At 33.3% G+C, this 17,350-nt stretch overlaps 1 protein-coding gene across 4 annotated transcripts in view; it reads right to left on the reverse strand.

The window, feature by feature from the left end:
- Nucleotides 1-2,347: 2,347 nt before the first annotated feature.
- Nucleotides 2,348-17,350, reverse strand: part of Ccdc138 (coiled-coil domain containing 138) — a 60,877-nt gene continuing 45,874 nt past the window's right edge. For 3 of the 4 annotated variants that reach the window (XM_026380229.1, XM_026380227.1, XM_026380225.2), the window contains 3 exons: nt 15,157-15,333; nt 4,888-5,026; nt 2,348-2,823 (listed from right to left, as the gene is read on the reverse strand). In XM_026380229.1, the coding sequence (XP_026236014.1) occupies nt 2,658-2,823; nt 4,888-5,026; nt 15,157-15,333 (482 nt within the window). In that variant the 3' untranslated portion in view covers nt 2,348-2,657. The remainder of the gene's footprint in view (nt 2,824-4,887; nt 5,027-15,156; nt 15,334-17,350) is intronic. The other variant, XM_026380228.2, reaches the window with a different exon arrangement.

Raw genomic sequence — 17,350 nt, forward strand, 5'->3', positions numbered from 1 at the left:
CCGCCTTTTCCGTCACCACCCACAGCACCGCCTCCTGGTGAGCCAGGAGCCATCCCAGCCACAGGTGTGGGCCCCAAGACCGGGAAGCGGGCAGCAAGTCATGCCCTACAAAGTACTATTGAAAAAAATCATTTAAAATTTTTAAGACATTTACATTCACCAAATTTACTTGCACTTAACAATTGTGTTTGAATTGGTCTTTAAACAAAACTAGCCATTAAAAAAAAAAATCAGGAAATGGCATTCTAAAATACTCCCTTTGACATTCTTTTCAGCTAAAAGCGATTAAGAAGCAATAAGTCTTCCTCTCCCTTTTCTCTAAAGGACACATATTTTTCTTCACTAGTGACTTTTGCCAGCTTAAATAGGGCACCAGAGGAAACCATAAATGAACTTCACCTCATCATTTTGTTCTGTTTCTTGTTTCTGTTTTCATTTGTCACTATGAATTTCTACAAGAATGTTTAAATTGCTAGATGCCAGAAAGGCACACATTCTGGAGGTTGATTTAGTTCATTCCGCAGTCTTTTCAACTTGGCTTGTTTCTTAATTAAGAGCGTAACTTATTAAAGAATAGGGGGAAAAGCATATTTTAAAGGTCTGTATTCAGCATATGGATAACGTCAAAAAAGAAGCTAGCCTGCTTTACCTGAGGGCTTACATATAATTATTTATCGGTTCTTTTCTTTTGGAGTGGGCAAAGAAATGAAAAGGAAAAAAAATCAATAGATTCAAAGGAAGCAGGAAGGACAGTTTAGACACTCTATGTTTAAAATACATCCCATTCAGGTTGTTCAATATGATATCCACAACTTCTAATAGTTGTAAGAAAAATTTAAGATTGAGACATTTGAGTGGTATTAGAGTGATGCTGGCCATTTTTAGGGCAAGTCAAAAAGTATTGCCTTTACTATCTCCTGAAAGAAATTGTAGAAAATTGATAGAATTTCTTCTATTTTTTAAAGCACTTGGGATTGAACCCAGGAGTCCTTTACCACAGAGCTACTTCTCCATCTTTTTAATTTTTGAGACAGGGTCTAAATTGCTGAGGCTGACCTCAAAATTGTAATCCTCCTGCCTCAGCCTCCTAAGTCACTGGGATTACAGATAGGTATCTCCATACCTGGTTAGAACTTCTTCCTTAAATGTTCAGTAGAATCTGCCAGTGAACTAATTGCTTATGCTTCTGTTTACGGTTAAGTGGCTTCAGTGTTCACTGCAGTCTCTGGGATAAAGCTAATTTAATAAACTCAGTTTTCCTTCATCTCTAAATTGGTTAATTTCTTTTCTTGAAAAGAGTATGTAAGTGGTATAATTTCTGAACACTTGCATGTTTGAAAATGTCTTTCCATTTTCTTCACCTATGAAAGAAATCTTTACTATGTATAAATTCATGGTTAAAAATTTTCCTTTCCAGAATTCTCTATTAATTTCTGCCATTCTGTAAGGTTGACCTGTTTTTCTTCCCTTATAGATAACTGGCTTTTGGTTTTGCTTTTATATTTTATTGATCCTATCTCTAGATACTCAAGAATTCTGAGAGAGCTTCCTGTTTGTTCTTATAACATTAATTTTATTTTTTGAAGTATGAATCAATCAAGCTCTGGTTTGTTTCCAATGTGAATTCTGGCTTTGGCGTTAGTTGCTGTAAACCTCACCATATTCAGCTCAGTGTGTGTGCTCCTCATGGCTTTCTATTTTTGCTTCACAAGTGGCACATTTTCTTATATTCTTTGAAGAAGCTAAACAGCTCCCTCAAAATTTCTTCTAGATCCTGAAAATGAGATTACACAGTCGGTGTAGGGTTTTATGACTCTAAAACAACTTTGCTTTTCTCTTGCTTTTCAGTGTTCTGTCCTAAAACCCAAGTTTCATCACTACCACCTCACCCAGACCTCACCTCTGGCCACTGTAATCATTTGGGGTTATACCAAGAGATATTTCTAGCAGTATTTTTTATTTTTTATTGTTCTTTTAAAAATGTCTTACAATATATATATATATATATATATATATATATATATATATATATATACACACACACACACTTTAGTAATAATTAAATTATTTTGAAAAAAATAAACTTCCTTCTCTAAAGTATCCTTTAGATACTTTATAAAAAATTTAGGGCTGGGGGGTGTAGCTCAGTGGTACAGCATTTGCCTAATATGTGAGAGGCCCTGGGTTAGATCTTTAGTACCAATACCAAAAAAAAAATAAATAAATAAATAAAATAAAAGAAAGAAAGAAAAGAAAAAAAGGAGAAGAAATGTACTTTTGCTTTCAAAAGGAGGAATTCTACTAAAGTAAGAAAACAAAATGACAACATGGTTAAACCATTCCCACATAAGCACCAATTTTATTCCAAACAATCACATAATTTTAAGAATCTTCCTAAAATACTTATATAAAAATAACTCCAAGTGTCATAAATTCTGCAAATACCATCTTGTATATCAGTACTACCTTAGATAAACTGAAATATTCCAAAAATTCCATATTCATTTATATTTCATTTAAAAAGTTGAAAAAATTTCTACTTATCTTTCATGATAAATGATGCTACTGGTAACTTTATTGGTAGAATTTTAGTTATTTTAGTGATTTTTACACTTTTACAGATAAGCAACACAATATTTATATAAAAATAAGCCAGTCTAATGGCTTGTATTGGAGACCAAGGAGTTGCATTTTGTTAAACCCAAATTGAACAGAGTTGAATTTAGGTTAATACAGAGAAAGGCATGTTCAGGATGTGTTGTCCTTTGGATTTCTTGAAGCATCAGGTGAATTGTAAAAAGTTCAAAGAGCTTCTTATTACTCCTGTAAAAAAAAAAAGTATATTATTTAATTACACATACTTAGGAAATCTATATAATGACTTTGAGAGATAGCTTTTGTGTAAATTCAAGGAAATGGCATTTAAAAAAAATAGTGGAGAAAATGGCTGACTAAAGGATTAAGATGCTAAGACAGACAAAACAGTTTTTATGAGATAGGCCTGAAGTAAAAAAAAAAAAAAAAAAAAAAAAAGTAGAAGAAAAATGAATATATTTTTTAGTCCTGAAAACTATACTATATTCACTATTACAGAATGAGAAATCTTGATTCCCCCAGAGCTAAAAAAAGAGCAAAAATACTCGATCATCTTAAGCTAGCTTTTAAAGCAGCAGGATGTTGGTTTACCTTTGGATTTAGCTCTAGAATACTTTTCAACCACCCTCTTTATAATAGTAATTACAGTCCTATCATAGTAAGTTAAATTTGCTAATACAGAAAAGGAAATTAATTTCATTTTCAATCAGCATTCTATCTTATAATTTATTTCTTATTTCCTTGTCTAGGTATATTTGCTTCTTGAGAGAAATTTTCAAATAATCTTATCTATCATCCAGTTAATACAAAAGGATTTACCTTTGTGGTCTTAAAGATTTATTTTAAGCCTTGTTTGAACATCGCCTATTCCCAATACATCTGTTCAGGCTCTGTTCTACTTCTTTAAATGTGACTTGAAGCTAAGTTATAAAACATGTTGAGTAAAACATTTGGAGCCCAAAATGTTTGGAACTTTGGGACGACCTTTTTTTTTTTTCAGGTTGGGGGGCAGTTACTGGGGACTGAACCCAAACAAATGCTGTATCTCTGAGCTACATCCCTATCCCCTTTTATTTTCTTTTGAGATAAGGTATCACTATGTTGCCAGTGCTAGCCTCTAACTTGTGATCCTCCTTCCTCAACCTCCTAAATTGCTGAGATTACAGGTATGTGCCCCTGCATTCAGGGTGAGCTAGTTTTTAAAAATCCCATATATTAAGAAATTAAGAAAGAATTAAATATAGTAATGTCAATGCAGCTTCATTTCGCCACAGGCCTTATTGAAAATGTATTGATTACAAATGAAGAGAATCATGGTACAGTCTGTGAAAAAAGGGAGACAGAAAATTGGTAAGTTCCTCTGATATCAGACCAAAACTAATAATCTGGTGAGTTGAGAACAAGGTTCTAATGTGACAGTTAATAATTTATTTCAGTATAATGGGCATGGTATCAAATATAACTATATCTATATCTATAGGTATTTTAAAGATCATATTATATTTACTCTTAAGTATACTGAGGTCTGGATTAAAATATCCAAGCTCTCTACCATGAATATCATAAATGAGGGGATGAGACCTAGAGAAAAGGTGAGCCAACATCCAAATTGTGGTGTGATCAACAGCTGAGATGGGTGTTTAGATAAGTGCCTCAAAGTAAACACTAGACTACACCAGATTCAAGAAAGATAGTTTAAACTCTATGTCCTTTATTTATAATTTAAAAACTGGTCACAGCAATGTTCACGTTAGAGGAAAGAAGAAAGAACAAAGACAAAGCTCTGATTTTCACAATAAAATCCAAATCATCAGTAGCAGGAAGCCCTAATAGTTTCCTAATATAAATCCAGTTTACTAAGATCATTTAAAATCTTTTGCTGACTTCATTCTCATTCCCTGCATTAATAATAAATTATAAAATACATCTTAGGATCTTTTTATTTTTACCTGTGGTATTGTAGAATACCAGTGTGCAATTATTTATTCTGATATTACCATTTGGTTGCTAAAAACTGCTTTTAGTTTCATATACTGTGTGTGGTATTTAAAGTTTGCCTAGCTGAACTGAACTCAGAAACAACTAGATGTTCTAAGATTAATACTCTAATTTTCTAGTTTATCATTAAATTCACGATCTTAGATACATATTAATATTCATGAATCTTTATTTTCAATACCTGTGGATCAGAAATTTTGATATAATAATCAAAGTTGAAATGGTATAATATCCAGAAAGGCCTAATGATCATGATGAGATATCTTTCAATAAAAATATTAAAGAAATTCTTACTTGATTTTAGAAAGTTTCTGTAGAATAATACTGAGCTTTTCTAGGATTTGAAGATCAAGCTTAGGGGTTCGAAGCAACACAGAACAAGTACGAAAAAATAAAGTATTGCTACAGGCTTCCAGGAAAGGCTGCAAGGATTCTGAAAAACAAATCACCAGTGCTTTACTGTTAGGAAGTAGCTAAAAAGGCAATTTAAAAAAAAAAAAAAAAAAAAACAGAGCCACGCAACTTGCTCATAAATATTATCTTGGATTTTCATTCTTTTATACTTAAGCTATGGGACAAAATTATCATTTGAAAAAATTAAAACACCCACTGGCCCTTTGCTGAATGTCACAAAAGAAAGAGAAAATTATTTCCCTAACGTCAAACTTCTACATTAGGCAAAGTTCAGCAGAAATTCCATACTTAGTTTAGATAATTGGTAATAGGAAGTTTTGTGGAATTGGCAAATAAATTTAAGAAACTTGAGTATTAATGAGAATATATATAATCACTGGATAGGAAAGAGCTTTTTAAGTATAAAAGCAAAAAAGGGCAAGATTCATAGAAGAAAGGACTGAAAAACAGGTCAAAATAAAATTTTAAATGTATTAAAAAAAAAACCAGTTGAATTGAAAAAAATTAAAAGTCAAAGTCCTAGAAAACAAAAGGGAAATGCTGCGCTTAGAAGGGAGACGAGATCCCTTTATACTACAATTGCCACAAGACCGACACCGGAACTATGAAAGACCTCTTAAATCAGTTAGAAATGCTGTACCTAGCACTTCTAGTAAGGAGCAAAGGGCACAAACAACCAATTTATAATAAACAATAGAAAAATAGTCAATCTCAGAAAAAAATAGGAATTAGGCAAATCTGTTATGTCGTGTGTATATTCTTTGATTCAGAACTCTCATCTCTAAGAATGTCGGATAGAGACGTATGCAAAGGCTTATACATATAAACTATAGTTTAAAAAGCCTTGTTAGAGCTGGGCGTAGTGCTACATGCCTGTAATCCCATTGACTAGGAGGCTGAATTAGGAGGACAGCGTTCAAAGCCAGCCTCAGCAATGGTGAGGCACTTAGCAACTCAGTGAGACCCTATCTCTAAATAAAAATGCAAAAATAGGTCTGGGGATGTGGCTCAGTGGTTCAACACCCCTGAGTTCAATCCCTAGTACCAAAAATAAATAAATAAACAAACAAGTAAAATAAATAAAATAAAAGCCCTATTATTTGAGTTTATTACAGAATAGTGTATAAAATTGATTTTTAAGTTAAGTTGGTGTCACTAGTTGTTAGGGAAACTAAAAAAAATTATACAAAAATGTTAACTTGTGGCCTTTCAAACAGCTTGTCTTTTATAAAAAATCTCTATAAAATTCAGAGGCTCCCCAAATGAAGACAGGCCTTATTCCAAATACAGATAAAGTTATTTGACATTAAAGATATAAAAACACAGCTTTGCATTCATTTGCTTTTTTAATCCATAAGCACAGCTTGAAAAGCTTACACATCAGTGCCTTGATAGTATACTATTAAAATAAACCAATGAGAGCAACAAAATCCAAATTAACAATTAAAATCCTAGGGATGTTTTGCTAACAGAAAATGAAAGGTGGTATATCCTAGCAGTGGAGCATTAAGAGACAATGATTATGGTCCTTTGCGCATAAACACGCAGTACAAGTATAGTAACAAAGCTCATTACCTTCATAACAGTTGTCTAACCAAAGTATGGTCTAAATATAGCTCACTGATTCACACACATTGTATGTTTTATGTGAGAGTATCTCAATCTCAGATACATAGATTCTTCTTAAAGACTGAAAATTTAGGTTCATAGATAAGTATACAATCTACAGAGAGAATTATAAACATTGATTGAAACCTGGAGTTATCCATCTTATTTCAGATCCCGAGACATGATTCATGTGAACTGTACACAAGAAGGTTTACAGTTTTTCATATGGCTAAAAGAACTGAAATCAATAAGTGAAGAAAAATTATACATTATGATACGAAACCAAAATCAAGAGCTGGTGTGGGGTTGCTTAGACATCCCACAGCTTCAGTAGTGATAGCAACTCCCTCTGGGCTTGAGCTGTGCCAGCACCTCTCTTCAGGAGACTGTTGCAATCGTCCAGCTAAAAGATGGTGATAAAAATGTGGACATGCTGGAAGAGATGCAACTGGATTCGGTGGAGTGTGCTGCTACTCAGGCGTTGGAGAAATATAACATAGAAAAGGAAGAAGTTTGACAAGAAGTACCACCCCACTTGGAACTGCACTGTGGGAAGAAATTTCAATAGTTATGTGACACATGAAACCAAACACTTCATCTACTTCTACCTGGGCCAAGTGGCCATTCTTCTGTTCGAATCTGGTTTAAAAAGCATGGACTGTGCTACACACACCCAGTGATCCATCCAAAAATAAGGACTGCAGCCTAAATTCCAAATATCAGAGACTGAAATCTTTAGCCTTGCTAAGGGAACAGCTTGATCTTTGTTTTGTACAGGGCATTCTCTGTACTAGTTTGTTGTGGTTATAAAACAATGAGCAAAACAGCTTACATCTGTATTATTTTTTATTCTATACTTTTGTGCCCCATGTTTTTTTTTCTCAATTCATTCCGTTAAAAAATAAATCTGTTGGAGATATATTTAAAAAAAAAGAAAGAAAAGAAAAAGAAAAAACAACAAAATCAATAGGTAAAGAAAAATTATAAGTCATGGTAAGAAAGACCACTGAGGGTTCTTAACATACCTAACACACCTACAACCCACAATTTCAATGTTATAACAATATCAATGTTTTCAATCTAAATAAAAAGCACACGAAGTTATGTTCATTTGTATACTAGAAAACCATAAAAATATATTTTATTTTATATGTAAATCAGGTCTTGGTACAAACAAAACACTCATTTAAAGGTTGTTTCGAAAAACACCAAATAAAATCCTAAGCATTGTCATATAAAAGTAAACTTCTTATATAACCTCCGCAATGGAAAACAGCCATGATCATCCAAATATCCGAATATATCAGCAATTTTAGAAGTGAAGCTTTCACAAGTAAAAGAGGTTCAGGGGCTTGAGTTGCCATCTGTTTTTTAAAGCTGTGTGAGACACACATGAAAGCTTTAAAGAGGGGAAAAGAAGTTCTGGGATTCTTATACGAGTTAGATTTTAAGATTGAAACACTGTGATTTTAATATTTTTTTCCAGTACTACAATATCCAAATTAATTAATACTTTTTAAGTTTAGAAGAATTTCAGGGGGACTGGGGACATAGCTCGTGGCAGAGCACTTGCCTAGCATGTATGAGGCACTGAGTTCAATCCTTAGCACCACATAAAAAAGTATATAAAATAAAGGCATGAAATAATGTTCACCTAGTGTTAATTATGGTTATTTCTAAATAATGAGATTTGTGGTGATTTTTAAAAAAAAAAAAAAAACCTTATGACTTCTACTTTTGTTTCAAATTTTTAGTTCAGTTTATATTCAATTTTAATTTAATTAGTTTTAATTAGCAAATGGTAATTGTGCATATTTACGAAACATGATGTGATATAGTGTAGAATGATCAAATCAGGCTATTTCACATATATCCTTGACCTCAAATATTTATAATTTCTTTAGAGTGAGAATATTAAAATTCTCTCTAAAAGAGAAATATATTTGGAAATACACAAAACATTACTAACTATAGTCACCATGCTGTGCAATTGATCATCAGAACTTAATCTTTCTGAAGTTAACACTCTTTACCTTTTTCCTATGTACTCATTCTCCCTGTCCCCAACCTCTAGTAGTCACCATTTTACCATCTACTATGAATCAATAATTAACTTTTTTAGATTCCTCGTGTAAGTGAGATTATCAGGTATTTGTCTCTGTTCCAGGCTTACTACACTTAATGTAATATCTTCTAGGTTCATCCATATTGTCATAAATGGCAGAATTTCCTGTTTTTTGAAGGCTGAATGTATAAATACCATGTGTTAGCTTTTTGTTGCTTGTCAATGTCTGACAAGCAAAACTTTAAAAAGATTTACTTTGGCTCATAGTTTCAGAGGTTTGAGTCTATGGTTAGCTGGTTCCAGGGCAGGACATTATGATGGAAGGGCACGGAGGAGGAAGACTGCTCAGCTCACGGTAGCCAGGAAGCAGAGAGACAAGGAGAAAGCAAAGGGCCACAGAGAAGATAAACTCTTCTAGGGCACACCAGTGACCCACCTCCACCAAATGGGTCCTACCTCCCAGAAATCCATCCAGCTACGAACACTGAAATGATTCATTTGATTAATGAGGAGGGGGGAAGGAAGGGAGAAGTGGGGAGATGGGAGGAAGAGATGATGAAACTTCCAGGGCCTTGTGTCTGTAAGGCAAGCACTCTACTAACTGAGCTACATTCCCCAGCCCCCAGATGACGATCAGAGTCAGGGTCTTGCTAGATGGCTTTGAACTGGCTCCTCCTGCTTCATTTCATACTTGGAATGGGTTTTATTCTGCCTCAGTGTCTCAAGCTGCTGGGATTATAGGCATGAGCCACCATACCCAGTTTCCATTATTTTAAGAATGCTTTTTCTATTTCTGTAAGGAATGACAATGAAATTTTAACAGGGATTGCACTGAATTTGTAGACTGTTTTGGATAGCATGGATATTTTAACAATATTAATTCTTCTAACCCATGAACACAAGATATCCATTTATTTGGGCTAGCGATTTCTTTCATAAATATTTTATAGTTTTCAGTATAACATCTTTCATCTCTTTGGTTAAACTTACTCTAATGGAATTTATTTATTTTTATGCCATTGTAAATGGAATTGCTTTCTTAATTTCTTTTTCAGATGAACTACTGATAGTGTATAGAAATGCTAATGATTTTTTTCTAAGTTGATTTTATAGCCCATAAATTTACTAAATTCCTTTAACAGTTCTAATAGGGATACTGGCCTATGTTTTCAATTTTTAAATTGAAGTCAAACATGCATAAAACAAAATTTGCCATAAACCATTTTAAAAAATTTTTATTCTAATTTCTTATATGTGACAGCAGAATGCATTATAATTCATATTACACATACAGAGCACAATTTTTCAAATCTCTGGTTGTATATAAAGTATATTCACATCATTTGTGTCTTCATACATGTGTTGAGGGTAGCCATTCACCATTTTAAAATGTACAGTTCAGTGGCATTAAAAACATTCACACTGTTGAACAACTATCACCACTATCCATCTCTAAAACTTTTTCATTTTTTCAAACTGAAAGTAGACTCAGTAGAAAAATAACTCCTCATTTCCCCTTTCCACCTTACCCCAACCCCACTGGCAACTACCATCCTAATTTCTGCCCCTTTGAATACATAAGCTGGATCATACAAGATTTATCTGGCTTATTTCGCTTAGTGTGATATATTCAAGGCTTATTCATTTTGTAGAATATATCAGAATTTCATTCCTTTTTAAAAGTTGAGAAATACTCCATTGTTTTTGTGCACATGCCCACCACATTTTACTTCTGCTTTCAAGACTCTCATTTTGACTTTTGGCTATTTGACTGAAATGTTCCTTAGAAATTAACTTTAGTTAGTAGTTATTTATTTGATGTTTCTGTGGAGAAACAAAAGACTCTTATTCTAGTCAGCATTATGCTAACACCCACCTTTGCTTGAATTTTAAAATGAGTACCCAGCAACTTGGGAGGCTGAGACAGGAGGATCGCAAGTTTGAGTCCAGCAGGGCAACTTAATGAGACCCTGTCTTAAAATTAAAAATAAAAAGGGCTGGGGATGTATCTTGGTGGTAGAGTGCCTCTGGGTTTAATCCCCAGTACCACAAAAAAATAAATAAAATTAAAAAATAATAAATGAAAATAATAAACACAAAGTTACAAGGAAAAGAAAAGAAAAAGCAGAAAAAAGGATTTTTCTTTAAGGAAAGACAAAATTTTTAGTTAGTAAAACAAAACTCATTCCAAGTATGAAATAAAGTCTATTTTGGTTCAATTGGGAATGTAATAGAATATTCAACTTATAGTGGCTTCATCAAATATTTTTCTATCATTGGAGATAGGTACTTCTTAGAACTGGTTCAAGTGCAACACAATGCTGTTAGAAATTCTAGAGTCTTAGTTTCTGTCCCAACATCCTTGCTTTTATCCTCATGGTCAAATGCTCCAGACAATGAAGGCAATAAATACATAAATAAATAAGGGGGAGTGCAGGAACATGTGCCAATCACAAGAACATGGACCAATCACACCTGCCCCCACTTATTTTTTTTAAGAGACAAGGTCTCACTATGTTGCCCAAGCTAGCCCTGAACACCTGAGCTCAAGCGATCCTCCTGCCGCTGCCTCCCAGGCACAGACCACTGCACCCAGCTTATCCCTTTTATAAAAAAGCAAAAGTTTCCCAGAAAGAGACTTCTAACTTATTGGCTACAACTCTGTCAAGCAAGGAAGGCTGGGGATGAAAGATTTTAGGTGTTGTAGCATCTAGGAAAGAGGCAGGTGTGACAGGAGGTGAGAATGGCAATGGGGAGGCAACCCACAGTCTCTGCTGCAACGATTTGTGGAGCCTCTTGAAACAATTTTTTCAATGCTTTTTTTGAGTCACAGTATTAGATTAAAGCTTGACTGAGGGTATTTAAATTTTCAATTTGAGAACAACTCCCTGAAGAAATAATCAATCTCAGCTATAGTTCACGTTTTTTAAAATATATCTTTAGTTATAAACAGACACAATACCTTTATCTTTATTTATTTTTACGTGATGCTGAGGATAGAGCTCAGTGCCTCACTCATGCTAGGCAAGAGCTCTACCACTGAGCCACAAGCCCAGGCCACAGTTCACTTTCAACAGTAAGGAAAAGGTGGCACTAAGGCTCGCTGTACCAACATTATACTGATACAGTATCTGATAAAACGGGCAATTTAATTTAAAAGTCAATCTCTGAAATCTCTAAGTCTGCCAACATTTCTGAAAGGGTTATATAATTTTTAAAAGTGCATACAGTTAGCAAGTCAGTACACTGTTTGGTAATGATATCTTATGTATACATTATGGAATGGCTAAATCAAGGACCCCTCTCTGGTGCTGGGTATAGACCTCACACAAGCTAGACAGGTACTCTTACCATTGAGTTACGTCCCCAGACTGCATAAATCAAGCTTACTAACATATACCTCACGTATATTTTTTTTGGGAAATGTGGTGAGAGCAGTTAAAATTTACTCTCTTACCAATTTTCAAGTACATTGTCATTACTGTATTTACCACATTATAAAACAGAAATGAACTGAAATTTTCTATCTGTTGACCCACATTTCTCTAATCCCCACCAAGACTTTTTTTTGCATATTTGCAGTTTTCCAAGCTTCTATTATTTTTATAGTAAAAATAAACTTTACTTTAAAAAAAGCTGCAAAATATGTTCAAATATGTTATTGCTATTTAAGAGCAGCAGTTACCTAGACAAGGCAATTTCTAGGCCACAACAGAGAATAAACTAAATACTACTTAAATCCCTTTGTTTGAACTAAGACCGACAAGAAAAGGTAAGTGTTCTTAGTAACAAAATGACACAAATTCATATACAGCTAAACCTAGAAAAGTATATAATAGTTTTCAAACACTGACAAGAAAAAGAAACCACAAAGTAATTTTCCAAAAGCAACACCACAAAATTATTACATGATATACATTCAAGCTAAAAGCAGACAAAATCAGAAGCCCTCAACTTTTAAAAAACAAAAGTGCTCATAATATACATGACTAGGTAAATCAAGGTATAAATTTTTTTTAGCAGCTTTCAAAAAGCAACAACTATGCACCTATAACATTTCTCATAACTGAACTGATGCATCTGGGAAAAGGACACAAGAGGTGAAAAGAAAAAAAATCACTCTGAAGAACCACTAATAAGATTAACTCAAAGCCTACTGCTGAGCTAGGGTGGAGTGCTTGCATGTGTGAGGAACTGGGTTCAATTGTCAGCACTGCATATAAATAAATAAAATAAAGGTCCATCATCAACAACAAAAAAGCCCACTGCTTCTAGTCTGATGAAAGATCAGTTTTTTTACATTTCCAATTCAAAGTAGATATCTCATTTACACAAAATGCCATTCAAAAATACTAGAAAAATGAAAATTCAAAAATGGCATAGAAAATGTTTAATTATTATTGGATTTCATAGAGAAAAATTACTATCAAATTACTCCACAAGTTTCCAAAAACCTTCAGTTTCTGGACTGACTTACTGAGGCTCCAGTCACTGATACCTCTTCCTGGTGGGGCAGGGGTGGAGCACTGCAAACACAACCCGTTGAAACATGACACACCACTCACAGGTGATACCAATGCCCACTATTTAGACAAGATCAACCATCTGCAAACAAATTCTACTAAGATTCCTTTTCCCACATCTTTTCTTTCTCTATGATTGTAAATAAAATGGTCCGTAAAATTTATACAAAGTGAAGTGAGTTTCCAATCTCAAATCTAGACAAAACAAATTAAAAATAACAACGGCCAAAGAAATATTTATTTCACTTTGAGTTATTCCTTTAAGTGACTAATACTAGGTACTATATTTCCATTTAAAATGGGGACTACATAAAGCAAATGAGTATGCTTCAGTCACATATCAAAGATTTGCCATTTCTGATCTTCTCAAGCTTTGTCACTAAAATAAAATTTCACAGAAATCAGCAGCAGAAATTGGTTTGTTTACTCAGCTTGAGTAAAAACTGGATTTCAGAGTAACTTGAACAAAGGCAAATAAATAAAAAAGACTGAACACCTGTTGACTAACCTAGTATAATTTCTCCAAATGTGTGATGCCACAAAGTCATTTCACTAAGTAGGTCAACTATTTCATAAAATTATATTTAATTTTCCTTTGACAACAAAGAGAAAGATTTAATCTGTTAGATATATTCGGAAAGATTTGTTTCTGAAAAGTAAACATTTGAGTCTGGTAGAATTTTCCTCATTAAAATAAAAAATGTCTGAAAAACAGTTATAAGTCTAGTCACTTACACAAGTAAGCCTAGTAATCTTTAAACTTTTTGTTCTATTCATTACATTAGTAACCTGAGATACTAAACCCCAAGATTACTCATCCAAGTGATCAGATCCTGAATATAAATCTAATATCTGAACAATTACAAATGGCTATTCATATTGATAAAATACATCAGAAAAACAACGGTATTTTGGAAGAGAAAAAAATAAACTAAGAAAACCTAATTACACTGCTATGGTAGAATAAGCCTCATGTCTAGAGTCAAAGACTCAGTTTTACATCGCAATTGACCTCTGTCTAGCTGTGGATTCCCTGAAGAAGTTATCTAATTTCAGTTTTTCTACCAGGCCTCCTACAAAGAAAAGCAGGACTACATATAGAAATGAATTGAAAATGTGAAGCCATATACCAAATGCACCTAGTTAGAATCATATTCATGCTTTGTACCCAATAACTAGGGAGCTGCCCACAGCAGCATCAAATTCATAGGTCACTAAGTACCAGAAGAGGCAATGACTTCCTAATTTGAGATTCACCTCTGGAAGGCATGAACATTTATTTTTAGAAGTGTTGTAAATGGAATAGAAGAATACAAAGGAAAAAGAATTATTTAAGCAAAATGGCTACTTGTCATACGTCAAGAGGTTACATGAGCCCCAAAGAGCAATAACAATTAAATCATATATGTTCAGCATTCCTGTTAAATATAAAAGCCACTAAGAAAAAAAATCCCACAAAATAACACAAATATGAGTTAAACAGATAAGCCACAAACACAGCTGAAGTATTGCTGCCCTGCCCTTAATTCTTCCAATAAAACAGTAAAGAAGAACATGGAACAATAGGTACATATCTCTGTCATTATTCTCACTTTAGCTAAATATATATTTGATGATCTCACTCCCCCTGAGCAAACAAGAAGTATATGAGACTGGGTATGTCAGAACAACAGTACAAAAGAGGCTCAAATATGTATCATTTGCAGTAAGTATACCCATATATCTAATGTCTACTGGAAATTGTGCTATTAATGAACATCTGGAGAAAGGGTTAGGTTTTTAACTCTTAATGATATTGCTGACTCAATTACACAACTGTCAAAATTATTTTTAAGAATTTAAATTATAAAATACAGTAGTGTCTGATATGCAAAGTTGCATACTCAGACTAGAAGAGGTAGAAAAACATTCCACTTTGATCCTTTTTTACATTTATAAAATTTAAAGACTTACTAGATTCCACTGTCATCTGAAGCAAACTATCAATGACATTGGATAGAAGTCCTTTACTGGATATTCTCAAATGACCTAATATTACAGGAACTGCTTGATATTCCAAAAACAACATCTTCCCTTCATCTGTCTTCAAATCCAAACAGAGAGAATCAAATGCCTGAGCCAGGTAATCAGCTGAAAAACATTGTGAAATCATCTGCATATTAGTAGTCAAGCTGGTAATCAGAAAGGTAAAAAGAGAGCATCATCACGTCAACAAAAGAGGAACAAAAACTAAATGACAAGGGATCACAGGCTAAATTTAGATTAATTTCCCCTTAATTTGTTAGAACTTTAATGGGAAAGGGAGAGAAAAGGCATTACATTATGATAGGGTAAATTTCCTTCAGGATTTTCATATTTTAGTATTTAAACAACAAATAAGGCCTATTTCTTTCTTGTATCAAGAACAGAAATATGATTAATATTAAATATCATAAGTAGTATTTACTTTCCATATTTGATTGTAACCATTATATGCTTCCAAAAATTTTAAACAGTATTACTATTTCTTTTTTTTAATATTTATTTTTTAGTTTTAGGTGGACACAACGTCTTTATTTTTATGTGGTGCTGAGGATCAAACCTAATGCCTCACACATGCTAGGTGAGTTCTCTAACACTTACGCCACAACTGCAGCCCAACAGCATTACTATTTCTATCTTTACTTCTTTCTGCATGGTTATTTCAAAATGTGACTTATTCAAACTTGCTGAATGGATTTTAAAGGATTTCTGTCTCTGGCTAAAAACTGGATATTAGACTACTGAAAGACAACTTCAGAAATCTGGATATGCCCTGGTATGTTACTTTTCTTGATACATCTGGAAATAAGAATGACAGCAAGATTTTACCAAGGCCAGCATTATAATGGCACTTGTCAGATCAGATTCCCTTAAAGATCAGAATTCTCTCAAAGATGTTCCACAGGTAACTGGGAAGCTTCTGAAGTGAGGACTGAGAAGCACTGATTTAACTAGAATCAATGCAAATAAAGTATTAGATACTTGTACCATTATACTTTAATATGCCAAACAGACCCAAGTCATCACTCTTTTTCTTTTTTCGTATCTTTATTTATTTTTATGTGGTGCTTAGGACAAAACCCAGTGCCTCCAACGTGTGAGGCAGGTGCACTACCACTGAGCCCCAGCCCCAAGTCATTAGTCTTAACAACAGTTTTCTAAAATTCTCCTTTCAAAACTCTATTAAAAGGAATGAAAAAAAAGTTCATGCAGTTCATATTAATAATACTGAGTTATTTTTTTCTGTTGAGAGTTCTACTCTAAGGAGAAAGTAGAGAATGACTTGAAATACTCTGAAAGTATGACAGAGTCACTAAATGACATTTGTTATCTTCTTGGTCTTGTGTTGCATTTTCTTCAGTTCACATAGATATTAAGGAAACAACTAAAACCATAGTTATTAAGAATGAGAAGTTAAAGTAACTTGTATGAAATTTAAATATATATTAAAATTTTGGAGAAATCAAGACCTATGCCTCTGGATCTACTTATAGTGTACTCCTTTTTTCTTTTTGGTAGAATTTAGTTCAAGGAACATTAACATTACTATACTTGATTCTGTAGCTAAAAAATAATCACTGTAAACAAAAGTATAATAGATTTGCTAGATTGTTTAGATTTACCTTATTTAGAATATATACACATAAATATATATCTATCAATTACAAAAGCAAAGTATACATGAATTATAAACTTTACAAGGAACAAAAGTTTTAGCACAGCACCACCTACTGCATTTAATAAAAACTGCTTCACTTATTAATATATCATCTGACAATATTAAATAGGCCGAATGCTATATGAAATTTCTTAAAATTTATAAGCCTAAGAAATTGTGTTTTTTTCATATCTTTATTTTATTTTTACATGGTGCCGAGGATCAAACCCAGTGCCTCATGTTTGCTAGGCAAGCGCTCTACCTCTGAGCCACAACCTCAGCCCCAAGAAATTGTTCTTTAAGAGTAGAAAAATAGTACTTGACCATTTTTTCTAGAATGACCTTAGAGGTAAATTATGTTCTCATTTGAATTTCTCTAGTAGTGAGGGTTTTTCTAAAACTAAGACCACCTACTTCCAAAAGTATATTTTAAAATATTAATTATAACTAATTATATCAAAACATTTA

The sequence above is a fragment of the Urocitellus parryii genome, chromosome 12 (assembly GCF_045843805.1).
Source record: "Urocitellus parryii isolate mUroPar1 chromosome 12, mUroPar1.hap1, whole genome shotgun sequence".
Taxonomy (NCBI): domain Eukaryota; kingdom Metazoa; phylum Chordata; class Mammalia; order Rodentia; family Sciuridae; genus Urocitellus; species Urocitellus parryii.